A 13,353-nucleotide genomic window follows, 5' to 3' on the forward strand; every position below is an offset into this window, starting at 1 on the left:
CCGCAGAGGGGCTGGGCCCGTGAGCCATGGCCACTGAGCCTGTGCGTCTGGAGCCTGTGCTCCGCAACGGGAGAGGCCGCGACAGTGAGAGGCCTGCGCACTGCGATGAAGAGTGGCCCCCGCTCGCCGCAACTAGTGAAAGCCCTCGCACAGAAACGAAGACCCAGCATAGCCAAAAATAAATAAGTTTATTAAAAAAAACAAAAAAACAAAACAGAAACAGAGTCAGAGATGTAGAAAACAAACTTACAGTCACCAAGGAGCAAGGGAGGGGAGGGGTAAATTGGGAGACTGGGACTGACATATACACACTACTATGTATAAAATAGATAACTAACAAGGACCTACCGTACAGCACAGGGAACCCTACTCAGTACTCTGTAATGGCCTCTATGGGGAAAGAATCTAAAAAAGAGCAGATATGTGTATATGTATAACTGATTCACTTTGCTGAACAGCAGAAACTAACACAACATTGTAAATCAACCATACTCCAATAAAAATTAATTAAAAAATAAGTTAACTACAGCTGGGTTAAGTGCTACAAAGGAGAACAACAGAACACGTGAAAGAGAAGGCCTAATGAGGGTGCCAAAGAAGGCTGCTCTGAGGAAACACAGCAGCGAGCCCTTCTGAGCATCTCTCATGCCCGCTGATCCCCAGATGCCTACACAGGGCTGTGCAAAACCAACCTTAAGAGAAGGGATAAGTTTCCACATTTCCATGCAATTCTTCACGGACTATCCCAAGTTCCCTTGTTTTCAGATTAGTCTTTAATGTTTTCCTGGAACGCTCCTCTCCCCTGCCTCATCTGGAAAATGCTCACACATCCATAAAACCACCTCTTCTGTAAAGCCTTCCCTGGAAGTGTCAGAGGGATGCGAGTCTCCTTCTCTGCACCCGTCACGGCACATGCACTGTCTTCTCCTTGCCCGTACATACACTCATCCTCTCACTCAGTAAATATCTACTATGTACCTATTATTTAACAGGCACTGTTCCATGTACTTTCTAAACACTGGGACACAACACTGGGAACAAAATACATAAAAACTTTTAATTTCTGTACCTAGAGCTTGTCTCATTGAAGGTGTTTGGTAAGTGTCTGATCAATGAGAGAATAAATAAGTTCTCCATTGTTGGCCAGTTTTATAAAGGAGGACAGTTCTTTGGGCCTATGAGGGGACCTACTCTTTTTGGTTCAAGGACTGAAATAATGAACTTGATGGCAGGTTTCATAATTCAGCTTTAGCTACTGCAGCATGCAGACAGGGTCCTGTTTTTGTTACTGTCTTTAGTGTGTTATATTGTTCTTGGGACTGGATCTTGCGGCAAACCCCTAAGCAGAAGCAACTGTGAAGGGCGGGCAGGGCCCAGAATGGTCTCCAAACAGAGCATCATGTTCATGTTTACGGATGCTGATTAAAAACAAAAAAACAATGTCATCTTAAATGGCCTCGGTCAAATAAAATCACCGAGCACGTTTATAGTATTTAATAGGAGTTCTAAAATTAAGTGCAGACATCCATCTTCCTGATTGCAAAACTCTTTGTACTGAGCATACTACTTGCTGTCTGCCAGGAAAAAAACCCCAAACCAGCCCAGCGGCCGAATGCTGTCCTGGAGATGAGAGCCTCCTTCTTCAGAGGCAAGGAAAACAAAGGCGGATAAGAAAATGGATGAAATGAGCCCTGAGGGACTGAGGGGGCTGGTGGAGTTTACACTCTTCAAGGCTGCTTTAAATAGCAGGCTACCAGCGTGACCGCGATCAAGCATCCCTCTGTGCCTCATGGGCTCCCCACGTGGGCTGGGCGCTGGCTCAGAGATGGGAAGTTTCCACCCACCAAGGGCAAAGCGGAGAGAACAAGGACTCAGCACCATTTGGGAGTGTGCCCATGGGTGGAGCCCGCGTGTTAACTGTCCCTCCTTGGGAAAGACTGCCTTGCAAGCTCTTCCTTCTTTTACTTATTGATGTAAAATGTCATTTCTTTTATGAAATGATCAAGACGATAGGGTTGTTTCTCTTTTGAAGTACACTCCCACCTGTTTTTGTTTTTCATCTGTTGCCCCATGAAACCCCCAAACTGGAACACAACACACCACTGCTTCCTACCCACTGTTTCAGTGTGGCTGAAGCAGGGAGGAATTTTCCAAACAGACTAGGATTGAAATCCAGCTGTGTGACCTTGGCCAAGTTCCTTAACCTCTCTGAACCTCAGTTTTCTCATGTTTTAAGTGGTGGTCAGAAAGCCTAACCCCCTGGAGGGCTGTTGTGAGAATTAAATGAAATATGAGTATAAAATGTCCCCATGCCTGGTACAGAGGAGGTATCCAACAAAAGCAGTGTTTTCCTCCCCCCACCCACTCACCCCGGACTTGTAAACACCAGGGACTCCCACGCCACACAAGCTATTCCTAACAAGAAATCAGTGCACTTACTGGGTTCACTGTTGTAGTGTTTGCATTTGGCGTAGGACGGGGTTCAAACTTGTGGATTTGCTTTCGTTTCACAGATTTGTTGAAGCCCAGAGAAGTTAATGGACACAACAAAGAAGGGAAGAAACGGCCCTAGAATCCAAGTTCACTTTCTGACCTAAAATACCCCATTACACAGCCGGCTCCTTTGCAGCCATGAGCTCTAGGACTGCCTCCCTATCAAATCAGGTTCCCCTCCACTATTCTTTACCAGACCATCCTATTCATTTTCTTCCAACTCTAAATTGTTTGCCTGTCTTCTGCCCTTGTTCCAGAAGGAACCTATCTGTCACATCCACTGCTGTATCTCTGGCACCCAGCACTGTGGCCCTGGAATACAGTTTTTGGAAGAGAATTCTGCACAAAATCAGGGCATAATACAAGAAGGTATGTCATCAAATGTTGGCTCTGGCATCCTCACCCTTTTGTAGGGTGACTCTGACACTTTTCCCCATAAGAGGTGGTGTTCACTTCTCTACCCACTGAATCCAGGCTTAACCACGCTGGGCCAATGGGACATTAGCAAATGTGATGCAACCAAAGGTTTGCACACTGGTGCTTGTCCTGTCTTACTGATGGGAACCTGCCCACCACCACATGAACAAATGCAGGCTAGGTTCACGGCTGAGGAGCCGCAACATGGGGAGAGGGTCCAGCCATCCTGTCAAGGCCCTGGTCATGTGTGTGAGGCCATCCTAGGCCCACCTGGCCCAAGCCAAGCCAGCCCAGACAAGAAGCTCTGTGCAGAATTGTAACAAGTAATAAGTGCCATTTGTTTTAAGTCAACAAGCATTAGAGCTTTTTGTTAGGCAGGAAAAGCTAACTGATATGGAAGATCATAAAATACATCCCACAAACCCCTCCAAAGTAAGGTGCCAGGTGTTTCCGGAAGTAGCTCACGTATAAGGAAATTGCTAATCTCTGGCTTTGGATGACAAGGAGGTGGGAGGTGAGCAGGAATGAGAGTTGGAGGAACAACTGAGAGGGAGAGTGGTCCTGAAGCTGTTGCCATGGAGCCCGGGCAGGCAGGGATGGCGAGCAGCCGTCCTAGGCCCAGCGTCCACCAGAAACAGCTGCTGCTACCTTTGGCGTGAATGCTTTGGGCCATCAGCTTCTGAGTTTTAGAAACTAAAAACAGGACATATCACCATGTACTTTTGCAGAGGTCAGGAAACTAGGCCCAAGGGCCAAACATGGTCCACTGCTTGTTTTTATAAATAAAGTTTTATTGGAACACAGCCATGCCTATTCATTTACATATTGTGTATGGCTCCTTTCATGCAGCAATGCAGAGTTGAGTAGCTGTAACAGTAACCATATGGCCTTTGAAGCCTAAACTATTTACTGTCTGGCTCTTTACAGAATCAATTTGTAACAACTCCTGTACTAGGTAATCAGGGGAGGTTCCACGCAATGGCTGGGTCTTAACCTGAGTCTTGAAGGAAAGAGGCAGTGTTGATTTGGGCACAAAGCAATAGGGAATTGCTGAAAGAACATTACAAGAAGGAATACTGAGATTATAACCAATGTTACATGACTGTGTGCAAAAGTAATTATAATAAGTTCATGACAGTACAAACAATAACTAAGCAGATATACCACTTACTATGTGCCAAGTATATGCTCTATAGTAACTCATTTTATCCTCACAACAATATTAGATGGTAGGTGGTATTATTATCTCCATTTTTCCAACTGAGAAAAGAGAGCGACACAGAGAATGAAAGATGCTTGCCCAAGGTCACAAAACTAGCAAGTAGCCTAGCTAGGATTCAAATCCTGGTATTCTCACTCTAGATTCCATACTCTTTGAAAGCTACAAAAATGGAAATGTAAATAGGATAAAGGCCAAAACTGTGCATAAATTCTAGCTATGAGCAAGGAGATTGTCTCTTAAAGACACCTGAAAATCAGCTTTATTACTTTATATCATTAAACCTTCTTAGCTAACTACACCATATGTTCATTTTATGTACCCTTTGTCCCCTATAAAAATTTGCCATTTGTCCTGTTTAGCTGGAAATCCCCTAGCGGGACATCACTATGGTACAGCTAGTGGTTATGATGCCATGGTGATGCTGTGTCAACACAGCAGCCACTGGCCATTCCCAGAGGTAGCCCACAACCCATTCATTAAATTCTGAGGCTGATACTGCAGCTTGGTCCCTAGGGAGATAGAACATTCTCTTCCCCAAACAATAGTCAATACGGTCATTCTGGTCAGGACAGGCGGAAGCTACTGTGGATACTCCTTTTTAAAGATGTAAATTGGGTTCTGTTTGGGAATCCTACTTTACAGCAGGGGCTCCCAGCCCAGAGAAGTGATCTTTGATCTCCAGCCAAAGGATGGGCCAGCCCTTATAGGTCAACTGGGGGCCCATGGTGTATCTGCTGGTAGCCCAAAATGGTATCATGCCTGGGGCCCATTATAAACAACCAAACTAAAGATAGGCAGAATTCCTGAAGAGAAGTTGTTTCTTGATTTGTTACCTCATAATCACAGGGAGAGAGTTCTAACAGATAGTCTTCAATAATACTAACTCCTTACAGACTAACAGAGCTTACATTGATATACCTCTTTTAGAGGGCATCCTGGCACTTTGTTTAAGCCTTAAAAATGTACAGAGCCATTGACTTAGAAATTCCACTTCTACTAATTTATCCTAAGTAAACTATCAGAGATAAACATAAAGGCTATTTATTAAAGCATTATTTATAGTAGAGAAACACTGAGAACACCTCAATTGTACAACAGGGGATTCATGAAATATATTATGATATAACCATAAACCACAACATTAATGGCATAGCCATAAAAACTATGCAGTTGTTTAAATTTTGGTCATGAAAGATTATTAAATTTAAAAAGAAAGTTAAAACCAGTATACAACATAAAATTCTATCCTTGTAAAAAAACACCAAAAATAACAATATGCACATACTAATAGAAAAACAGGTTTAACAGGGGTTTTTCTCCCAGGCTAGAACTATGGTTATTTTAATGTTCTATTTTTTTATACAATAAATTCTGCATTGTGTTGGTAATTATTAAAATGATAACAAAAGTTATATTTAATTTTTTTAAAGTTATATATTTTTTCCTTTGGCTGTCACATTATACTTTTGTTTTCTCATGTTTTTCAGTTCTATGAATTTTGTCACGTTTTCCCAGCAAGCCAAAATGCAGACCAGTCTTTCTCAAGAACCAGGGGGAAAGCCAGTCCACGTTTTCAGAGACCCACCCATAGTTCAAAAACCCTTTAGTTGGAACAACTGGTTGGCAGGCTCATCTGACTTTACTGGGCTTATAGTTCTTTATTAAAAAGGTACACCCCAATAGGACTCTGAACAGCTTTACCAAGTTCATCAAAGTTGCTTGTGCTGCTCCGAGTTTTGTTTTTGTTGGGGTTTTTCCTAAAAAGAGACAGAATCCCACATTAAAACAAGAGGTCAGGGAATTAGCTGACTAAGAGGTGATTAAAACAGTTTGTACTTTACAGAGTGTGAAACTGCTTAATATGTAGGTAGGGCTTAGGATCTGGCACGAGAAGACACGCTGGATAATTTCTTTTCCCAGGACATAAAAGGAGCAGGTAAACTGAGTTATAACATTCCTCATTAAGGTTTCTGGTCATGAGATGACAAAGTTTTTTGAAATAAAGGAGTGTCTTTTCATTTAACTTCCAAATGAGCACTAGAAAATCATTTATTTATGGATTGCACAACAAATGGATGGAGTGAACTGGGATTCTGCTGAAACCTTCCCAGATCTCAGGATAAATTTAAGTGGGTTCAGCGAGGGGTTGCCAATAATAAAGCACTAATTAGATGCACAGATGCTTTGCTTTTTATCCAGCTGCCAACCGGTTGCCGTGTTCTCTTCCTTGACCACCATATCTGAGGCTACCACCATATCTGAGGCTACCCCGGAGGAAGAGGTATTCCTAAGGCTGTGTGAACTTCTCGAAACCGGCCTCACCCTGTAAACAAATTCATGTGTATTCAAATGATTCGAAATGGAAGGAAACCTCGCATAATTTCTTTGAGGGGCTGACACTCAGGCGGTTCTTCAAGCTGTATCTTTCAGCACCCAGGATGTGCCAGGCTCTGTGTGAGGTGCAGCTGGGGTCCCGGGTCCCAGGTCCTGGTCCACTCTGTGTTCCCAGGCCATCAGACGTGCTGGGCGGGAGACCGAATGCAAAAACGGCCCCAGCTGTCCTCCCCCTGTGTTCCCGCCTCTTGGGACTTCGTAGCTCCTCCTGCTAAGAAGTTGAGTTTATGTTCTCGCCTGTTGAGTACGGACTGGCCTTCTGACCTGCTTTGGAATGTGTCAGAAGCAAGAGTGTGTCCCTTCCGAGCCTCCGGAGGACTTGTGTAGCCCGACTCTCTCTTTTGGAACCCTGCCTGCAAATAACTGGGGCCAGCCCGACAGGATGAGAGGCCCCCCACCAACCTGCAGCACCCTCAGAAGCAGAGCCCACCAGCTAACCTGTGGCGGACCTGGCCCGTGTGGAGCATGGCTAGGACCACACGAAACCCCCAGAGGAATCTGGCCGAGAGCACCGGCCCATGAGTTGTAAGCCAGATTAACAGTTGTGGTTTCAACAACAAGGACCTCCTGTACAGCACAGGGAACTCTGCTCAATATGATGTAACCACCTAAATGGAAAAAGAATCTGAGAAAGAATAGATGTGTGTATACATATAACTGAACCACTTTGCTGTACACCTGCAACGAACACGATGTTGTGAATCAACTGTACTCCGATATAAAATAAAAAGTTAAAAAAAATAAAATAAAAAGGCTGTGGTTTCAAGCCATTCCTTTTGAGGACTAGCTCCTGACCCATGCACACAGTAAGTGCTAACTCTGCCCAGCTAAATACAAATTGCCTTGGAGCAGCTGGGGGCGGGGAAGGAGGCTGTAATGCTCCAACGTGTCTGCAGTGATCAATGCATCATGCAGTTTTGATGCATAAACAGCACACCTGGAAAAAAAAACCCAAAAAACAGCACACCTGAACTGCCATCGGCAGGAACAGAGAGAAGCCGTGTTATTTAGGGAAGGGCTGGCTCAAGACAGCCAAAGATCCTTTGAAAGACTGTCTGTGGATGAGTTGGATTTGCCTGTGAAGTCATTCTTTGTTTCTTTTCTCTCTTTAAAAAAAATAAGAAGCTCTTTCACTTAATTAAGCCTGTTGGACTCGATTACGATCGTCTAGTTTGATTCAAAGCAGCCACATAGACTCTCTGACACATGTTCAGCCTCCACGACTCTGCAGGCTGGAATTTTAAATCCAGCTCCCCTGAATTTATGATGCACGCACACACAGTAGCAAGTCCCCACAGGCTGAAAGTCAAACTGTGATTCAAAGGCCACAGGGCTGAGGAAACAGCCAGAAGATAAATCCCCATTTCAACCTTGGATTCTCTGCAAGTTGATTCAGGGGATTGTCAGTCATATTTAAAAATGAAATAAAACTACAAAGACACCAGACGGCATGTTCTAAAGAGAAATAGGGGATGCTTTTCAGGACGCCTTCAAAAGGCTCTTGCGACCTGAAAAGAACTGTTACGGGTTATTTTAAGGGCCCTGGAACATTTGGCTCCCATCAGACATTTGCAGAAGTTTCTGAACTAACTAACGAGCTCTAAGGAAGAAACAAAACCATCACACACAACCCAGAGCACCACACCGATTGGAGGTGACGTGACAAGATATCAAAGCAGCCCAGTTCTGGAGCTGGGCACTCACCTTACACCCCTCGCAGGCGCTGACCCCATAGTGGTACCCCGATGACTTGTCCTGGCAGACGAAGCAGGGCTTGTACACCCGAGGGGGAGGAAGTGGAGACGGAGGGCTCGGGACCAGTTCCTCGGAGCTGGTGCTCTGTGTTTCAATCGCTGCGGTGGAGATGGGAAGGGGGAGGAAAAAGAGAAAGCGTATTTCAGTTCGTTGCTTTTTCACCAGTGAGTTCATAGGCCTCTGCCCCCAATTCAGCAATAACATAGCAAGGATAGGCCCACACAAAGAGCTGCCAGCGTAGGCACTGCAGGGCGATCCTGACTCTAACGTGGTATTGACAGTTTACAAAGCAATCCCGTATGCCTCTCTCGTTTGCAGAGCACCGTGGCACCGTGAGGGAGATGATTTTATCACCATTTTACCCTCAAGAGAAACAGAAACTCAAGGACTGCAGTGACTTGTCCAAGACCAGCTGGGCAGTGGTAAAGCCAAGACACAAAGTCAGACGTTCACTGCACACCCAGAGCTCTTTCGACTCTTGTTCCCCCCCAGCTTCCAGTTCCATTAGAGTCTCTGAAATGACCTGCTTGACCTCTGTCTCTCACTTAACCAAAAGGAACTTTCCTTAGGACAAAGGAAGAAAATGCCCAAAGCAGCCATTCAACAAGGACACGGAAAGGGCCGTCAGCACGCGGCCAGAGCTGAGCTTCACTAACAGCAGTGGAGGTGAGACCTTTGCTACTCAGAGCCCCCCTTGGACCAGGAGCGCCAGCACCACGTCAGAGCTTATTAGAAAACGCAGTATCACAGGCCCCAGCTCAAGTCCAAGGAGTCAGATCTACATCTTAACCAAACCCCCAGGTGACTGAATGTACACTTAATGTTTGAAAAGCACTGCATTACATTAATGATGGCACAGCCTGACATTGCTCTTCATTCTAGACTTACAGATACGCGACCCCCCATCTCATTATTTAACCACCCAAAATCCAAGAGGAATAGGAATTGATAGAACTTAAGATCCAGGTATTCTCCCATCCCTACTCTCCAGATTTATGCTCAATGTCAAAGCAAGACCTGGCCCTATTCCTGTAACAGGCAAAACTGCTCATAAAGGATGAGGAAGTGGGGAAGGGAGGGGCTGAAAGCGGTCAAATAATGTTCCAGAATCTTCCAACCTCCAATCACTTTACAATACACAGCATATTTCCCAGAGTATAAAATTTCCAGTTGTTCCACTGTTCACCATCTCCCAGATTAGCTATTCTACCCACTGGATTGTTCGATAGCCAAACTTTCAGCGAGTCAGCTCTACCCCGTACACATACTGTCAATCCATCCTTGTCTGAGATCTTGCTGCCAGGCCAGCCCAGAAACCCGGCAGCATCTCTCACCTCAGTTACTGCAGAAGCTCCTGCACTGGCCCCCCGGTACCCAGCCTTCCGGCCTAGGGTCCCCTCTGCACATGCACAGTCAGATAACTGCTCCAAAGTTAAAATCGCTCTCCCTTACCTGCCCAGAGCCCTCACACGCTCCAGCAGTCACCGATGAGAGCAAAGTCAGGCTCCTTGCTGTGCCCCGCACGGCTCTTCAGGATATGGGCCTTCGGTAACATCACTGAATTCAACGACTCTCCTCATTTATTGACTTCTAAACGCTTGGTTTCTGTTCCATCTCTTGAACAGGCCAAGCTCTCGTACCAACTTACGGGTATTGTGCTGACCATTCTCCCTACCTGGAAATTCTCAGACCTTCACACGTCTAGTCCCTTTTCTCTCTTAGATCTTAGAGCAAATGTCACCTCCTCACGGGTGACTTTTCTAAATAAAAGGCCCCTTCCCATTTCTGGTCACTATATCTCATTTTATTTTATTAAACTAGTGTCTAAATTTAGAAAGTCTGTTTGTGTACAACTTTATATTCTACCCGTGCTACTCCCCCCCAAGTATGGGTCTTGTAAAACCAAGGAACTCAGATGAATTGTTTACAACTTTGTTCCAGGCCTAGAAGAGGCGGTGACACATAGTAGGTGGAGAATCAATAAATATTTGTTGAATTAATACATGAGCTTTTCCCCTTTTCCTTATTTGTCTTCATTCCAAGCCCTAAGGGCCCTTCTAAGTTGTTAAATGGTAAAATTAGAAACCAACTAGCTGTCACATACTCATTGGCTTCCTTTAAAATTAATTAATTATCCCTTTGGAATAGAATCAGCTATAATTATTATTGTCATAATTCAGAAGAATCTTGGAATGAATTCATTAGAGTTGGGCAGGTCTAGTAGATAAATCTAGTACCGTCTTGACTGGGTAGCTCAGCACAGTTGTGGCAAGGGCTGTACAGGAAGGTGGGCATCGAAGATGTCACGAGAGCTCTTCAGATCAGCTACCAAGCTACAAAAGCAAAAGCATGCCTCCCCCTAAACCAATCAGCTTCACTGAAAGCAAATGAGTCTTAATGGCATCGACAAGAAAGCAGTACAAAACAATACATTGCTTTGTTAGAAATCTAAGAAAACAATATAAAATAAGCAACAAGGATACAACACGGGGAATAGAGCCAATATTTTATAATAACTATAAATGGAGTATAACCTTTAAAAATTGTAAAGCACTATATTGTCACCTGTACCTTATATAATATTGTACACCAACTGTATTGCAATAAAAAAATCTAAGATGCTGCTACTGCTCTTGTGACTATTGTTATTACTGGGTGTCACTGATCCTGAGTCACCATAGATTATAAAATGCATGTTATTCTATGTATCACTAAGAAAGACAAAAAAGTACTGCCAATTAAATTATGACCCATCAATGCTTGTGAGACACAGCCTGATTTCAGAGATGTTAAAAAATTAAATGCTTCTGGAGCCCTGAAAAAAAAAAAAAACTAAGAAAACACACGCAGAATTACTCACAATCCTTTCATTCAGAGAAAATTACTGTTATCTTGGCATCTACCCTTCAAAACATTTTACTATGCATATAAATGTTTTTGGTCGGTTTGTTTACCTTAAAAAGTGGAATTATACTGCAGACTCTGGGACTTTGTTTAACTTACTGTGTCATGAGTTTGTTTCCTTGTCAATAAATATTTTTCCCGCAAAACATTCCATTATGATGAATATCTTTGTAGCTAATCTCAGCACATCTCTGACTATTTCCTTAGGCTAAGTTCTCAGAAGTGGAATTATTAGTTCAAAAGTTATGGCTATTTAAGAATACGTTGTGAGTTCTAGAAAGGCTGTGTCAATTTACGCTCCTAATATCAGCACAAGTGAGTTCTCCCCTAAACGCCTCCCAGAACTTTCTGATTGGTTTTATTTGTGTGCCTCTACTTCCCCCCTAGGGACCGAGCTGTGCTGTCACCACAAGGAGCAATCCCGCATTGTGTGCAATGTGGGGAGAGTGTATTTTCATGTTCTACTGGCTCGTGTAGAACAGCTAATCTGGCTTGTCTAGGAAGGTTGTAAATAGAATTCTGTTAGGTCTGGATTCAGCTGTCAGAGCTATGCCCTGAATTTCAAACGTGGGTGGTAATTTCCATAAATATGCAGCTTCAAATCCATGTACTGAGGGGGTCCAGCATCTCCCCCTCCCAAAGAGAGGAAACTGAACTGCAGGCAATCTAATCCCCGAGAAACTGAGGCAAAACACATGCAAGCGGGGAGACCTCAGAATCGAAAGCCTTTTTCTATAGATGAGAGTCACTTATAACCAAGGAGTGAATCAGAAAACTTTCCCTCAACAGGTGTACGGATGAAAATGTTCTATTTGGAAGCAATCAATAGCGAGGGCTCTGGACTTTTATTAAGGCTGTGGTTATTTCACTAGCAGTGTTTTCCCATATTTGTACAATGGATGTTGGTATGTTCAATCTTTTTTCTTCTTATAAACTTATTTATTTATTTATTTATTTTGGCTGCGTTGGGTCTTCATTGCTGCGTGCGGGCTTTCTCTAGTTGCGGCGAGCGGGGGCTACTCTTTGTTGCGGTGTGCGGGCTTCTCATTGCGGTGTCTTCTCTTGTTGCAGAGCACTGGCTCTAGGTGCACGCAGGCTTCAGTAGTTGTGGCATGCGGGCTCAGCAGCTGTGGTGCGCAGGCTCTAGAGCGCAGGCTCAGTAGTTGTGGCGCACGGGATTAGTTGTGGCATGTGGGATCTTCCCGGACCAGGGCCCAGTGTCCCCTGCATTGGCAGGCGGATTCTTAACCACTGCGCCACCAGGGAAGCCCGGTGTGTTAAAACATTTAATTCCCTGACTATAACATACCAAGTGTGTGTTACACGCTATGGACAGTATGTGGTATACTCCCTTAGCCTTATCAAGTTTGGCCTAATAGAGAGTAAACCAACAACTAGAATATAATACACTGGTTCTCAAACTTGGCTGTATGTTAGAACTACCTGGGGAGCTTTTTTTTTTTTTTTTTTTTTTTCAGTACGCGGGCCTCTCACTGTTGTGGCCTCTCCCGTGGCGGAGCACAGGCTCCGGATACGCAGGCTCAGCGGCCATGGCTCACAGGCCCAGCTGCTCTGTGGCATGCGGGATCCTCCCGGACCAGGGCACGAACCCGCGTCCCCTGCATCGGCAGGCGGACTCTCAATCACTGCGCCACCAGGGAAGCCCCCTGGGGAGCTTTTAAACATCCTAATGCTTAGATTGTATCTTAGACCTATTATGGCAGAATGCCTGCGAGTGGGAGCCAGGCATCAGTGTTTTTAAAAACGTATTCCCAGGTGAATCCAAATTGCAGCAGTTTGGGAAACACGCATATGATAAGATTTGACAGAGAGGGCTATAAGCCTTATTCAGCTCAGAGAAATCAAGGGAGGCTTCCCAGAGGAGGTGACCAGGCTGTGTTTTGAAGGATGAATTGATTCCGTCTATTGTGGTTTGTAACGCGAATCCTACAAATGCCACATGTGCATCCCAGACAAACATATATAGAAAAGACTTATATATGACAAGAAATAATCATCTTTGGAAAAATTTTCCCATTGGTGGTAAAGCATTAACTATTTGACTATATATATTCAAATATCCCCTCAAAATAGATCATCGTTGGTCCTTCATTTCCTCTGTGTGGCCCGTGACACTGAGAACAATGCAAAGCAAACAAGAAAAATCT

At 44.3% G+C, this 13,353-nt stretch overlaps 1 protein-coding gene across 2 annotated transcripts in view; it reads right to left on the reverse strand.

Annotated features, from left to right (window-relative positions):
- Window positions 1–13,353, reverse strand: part of RARB (retinoic acid receptor beta) — a 195,957-nt gene that overhangs the window by 155,642 nt on the left and 26,962 nt on the right. For both annotated transcript variants that reach the window (XM_082625011.1, XM_082625010.1), the window contains exon 2: window positions 8,231–8,379. In XM_082625011.1, coding sequence (XP_082481137.1) covers window positions 8,231–8,379 — 149 coding nt within the window. The remainder of the gene's footprint in view (window positions 1–8,230; window positions 8,380–13,353) is intronic.

Source organism: Mesoplodon mirus (genome assembly GCF_964341445.2).
Source record: "Mesoplodon mirus genome assembly, chromosome: 6".
NCBI classification, from domain to species: Eukaryota; Metazoa; Chordata; class Mammalia; order Artiodactyla; family Ziphiidae; genus Mesoplodon; species Mesoplodon mirus.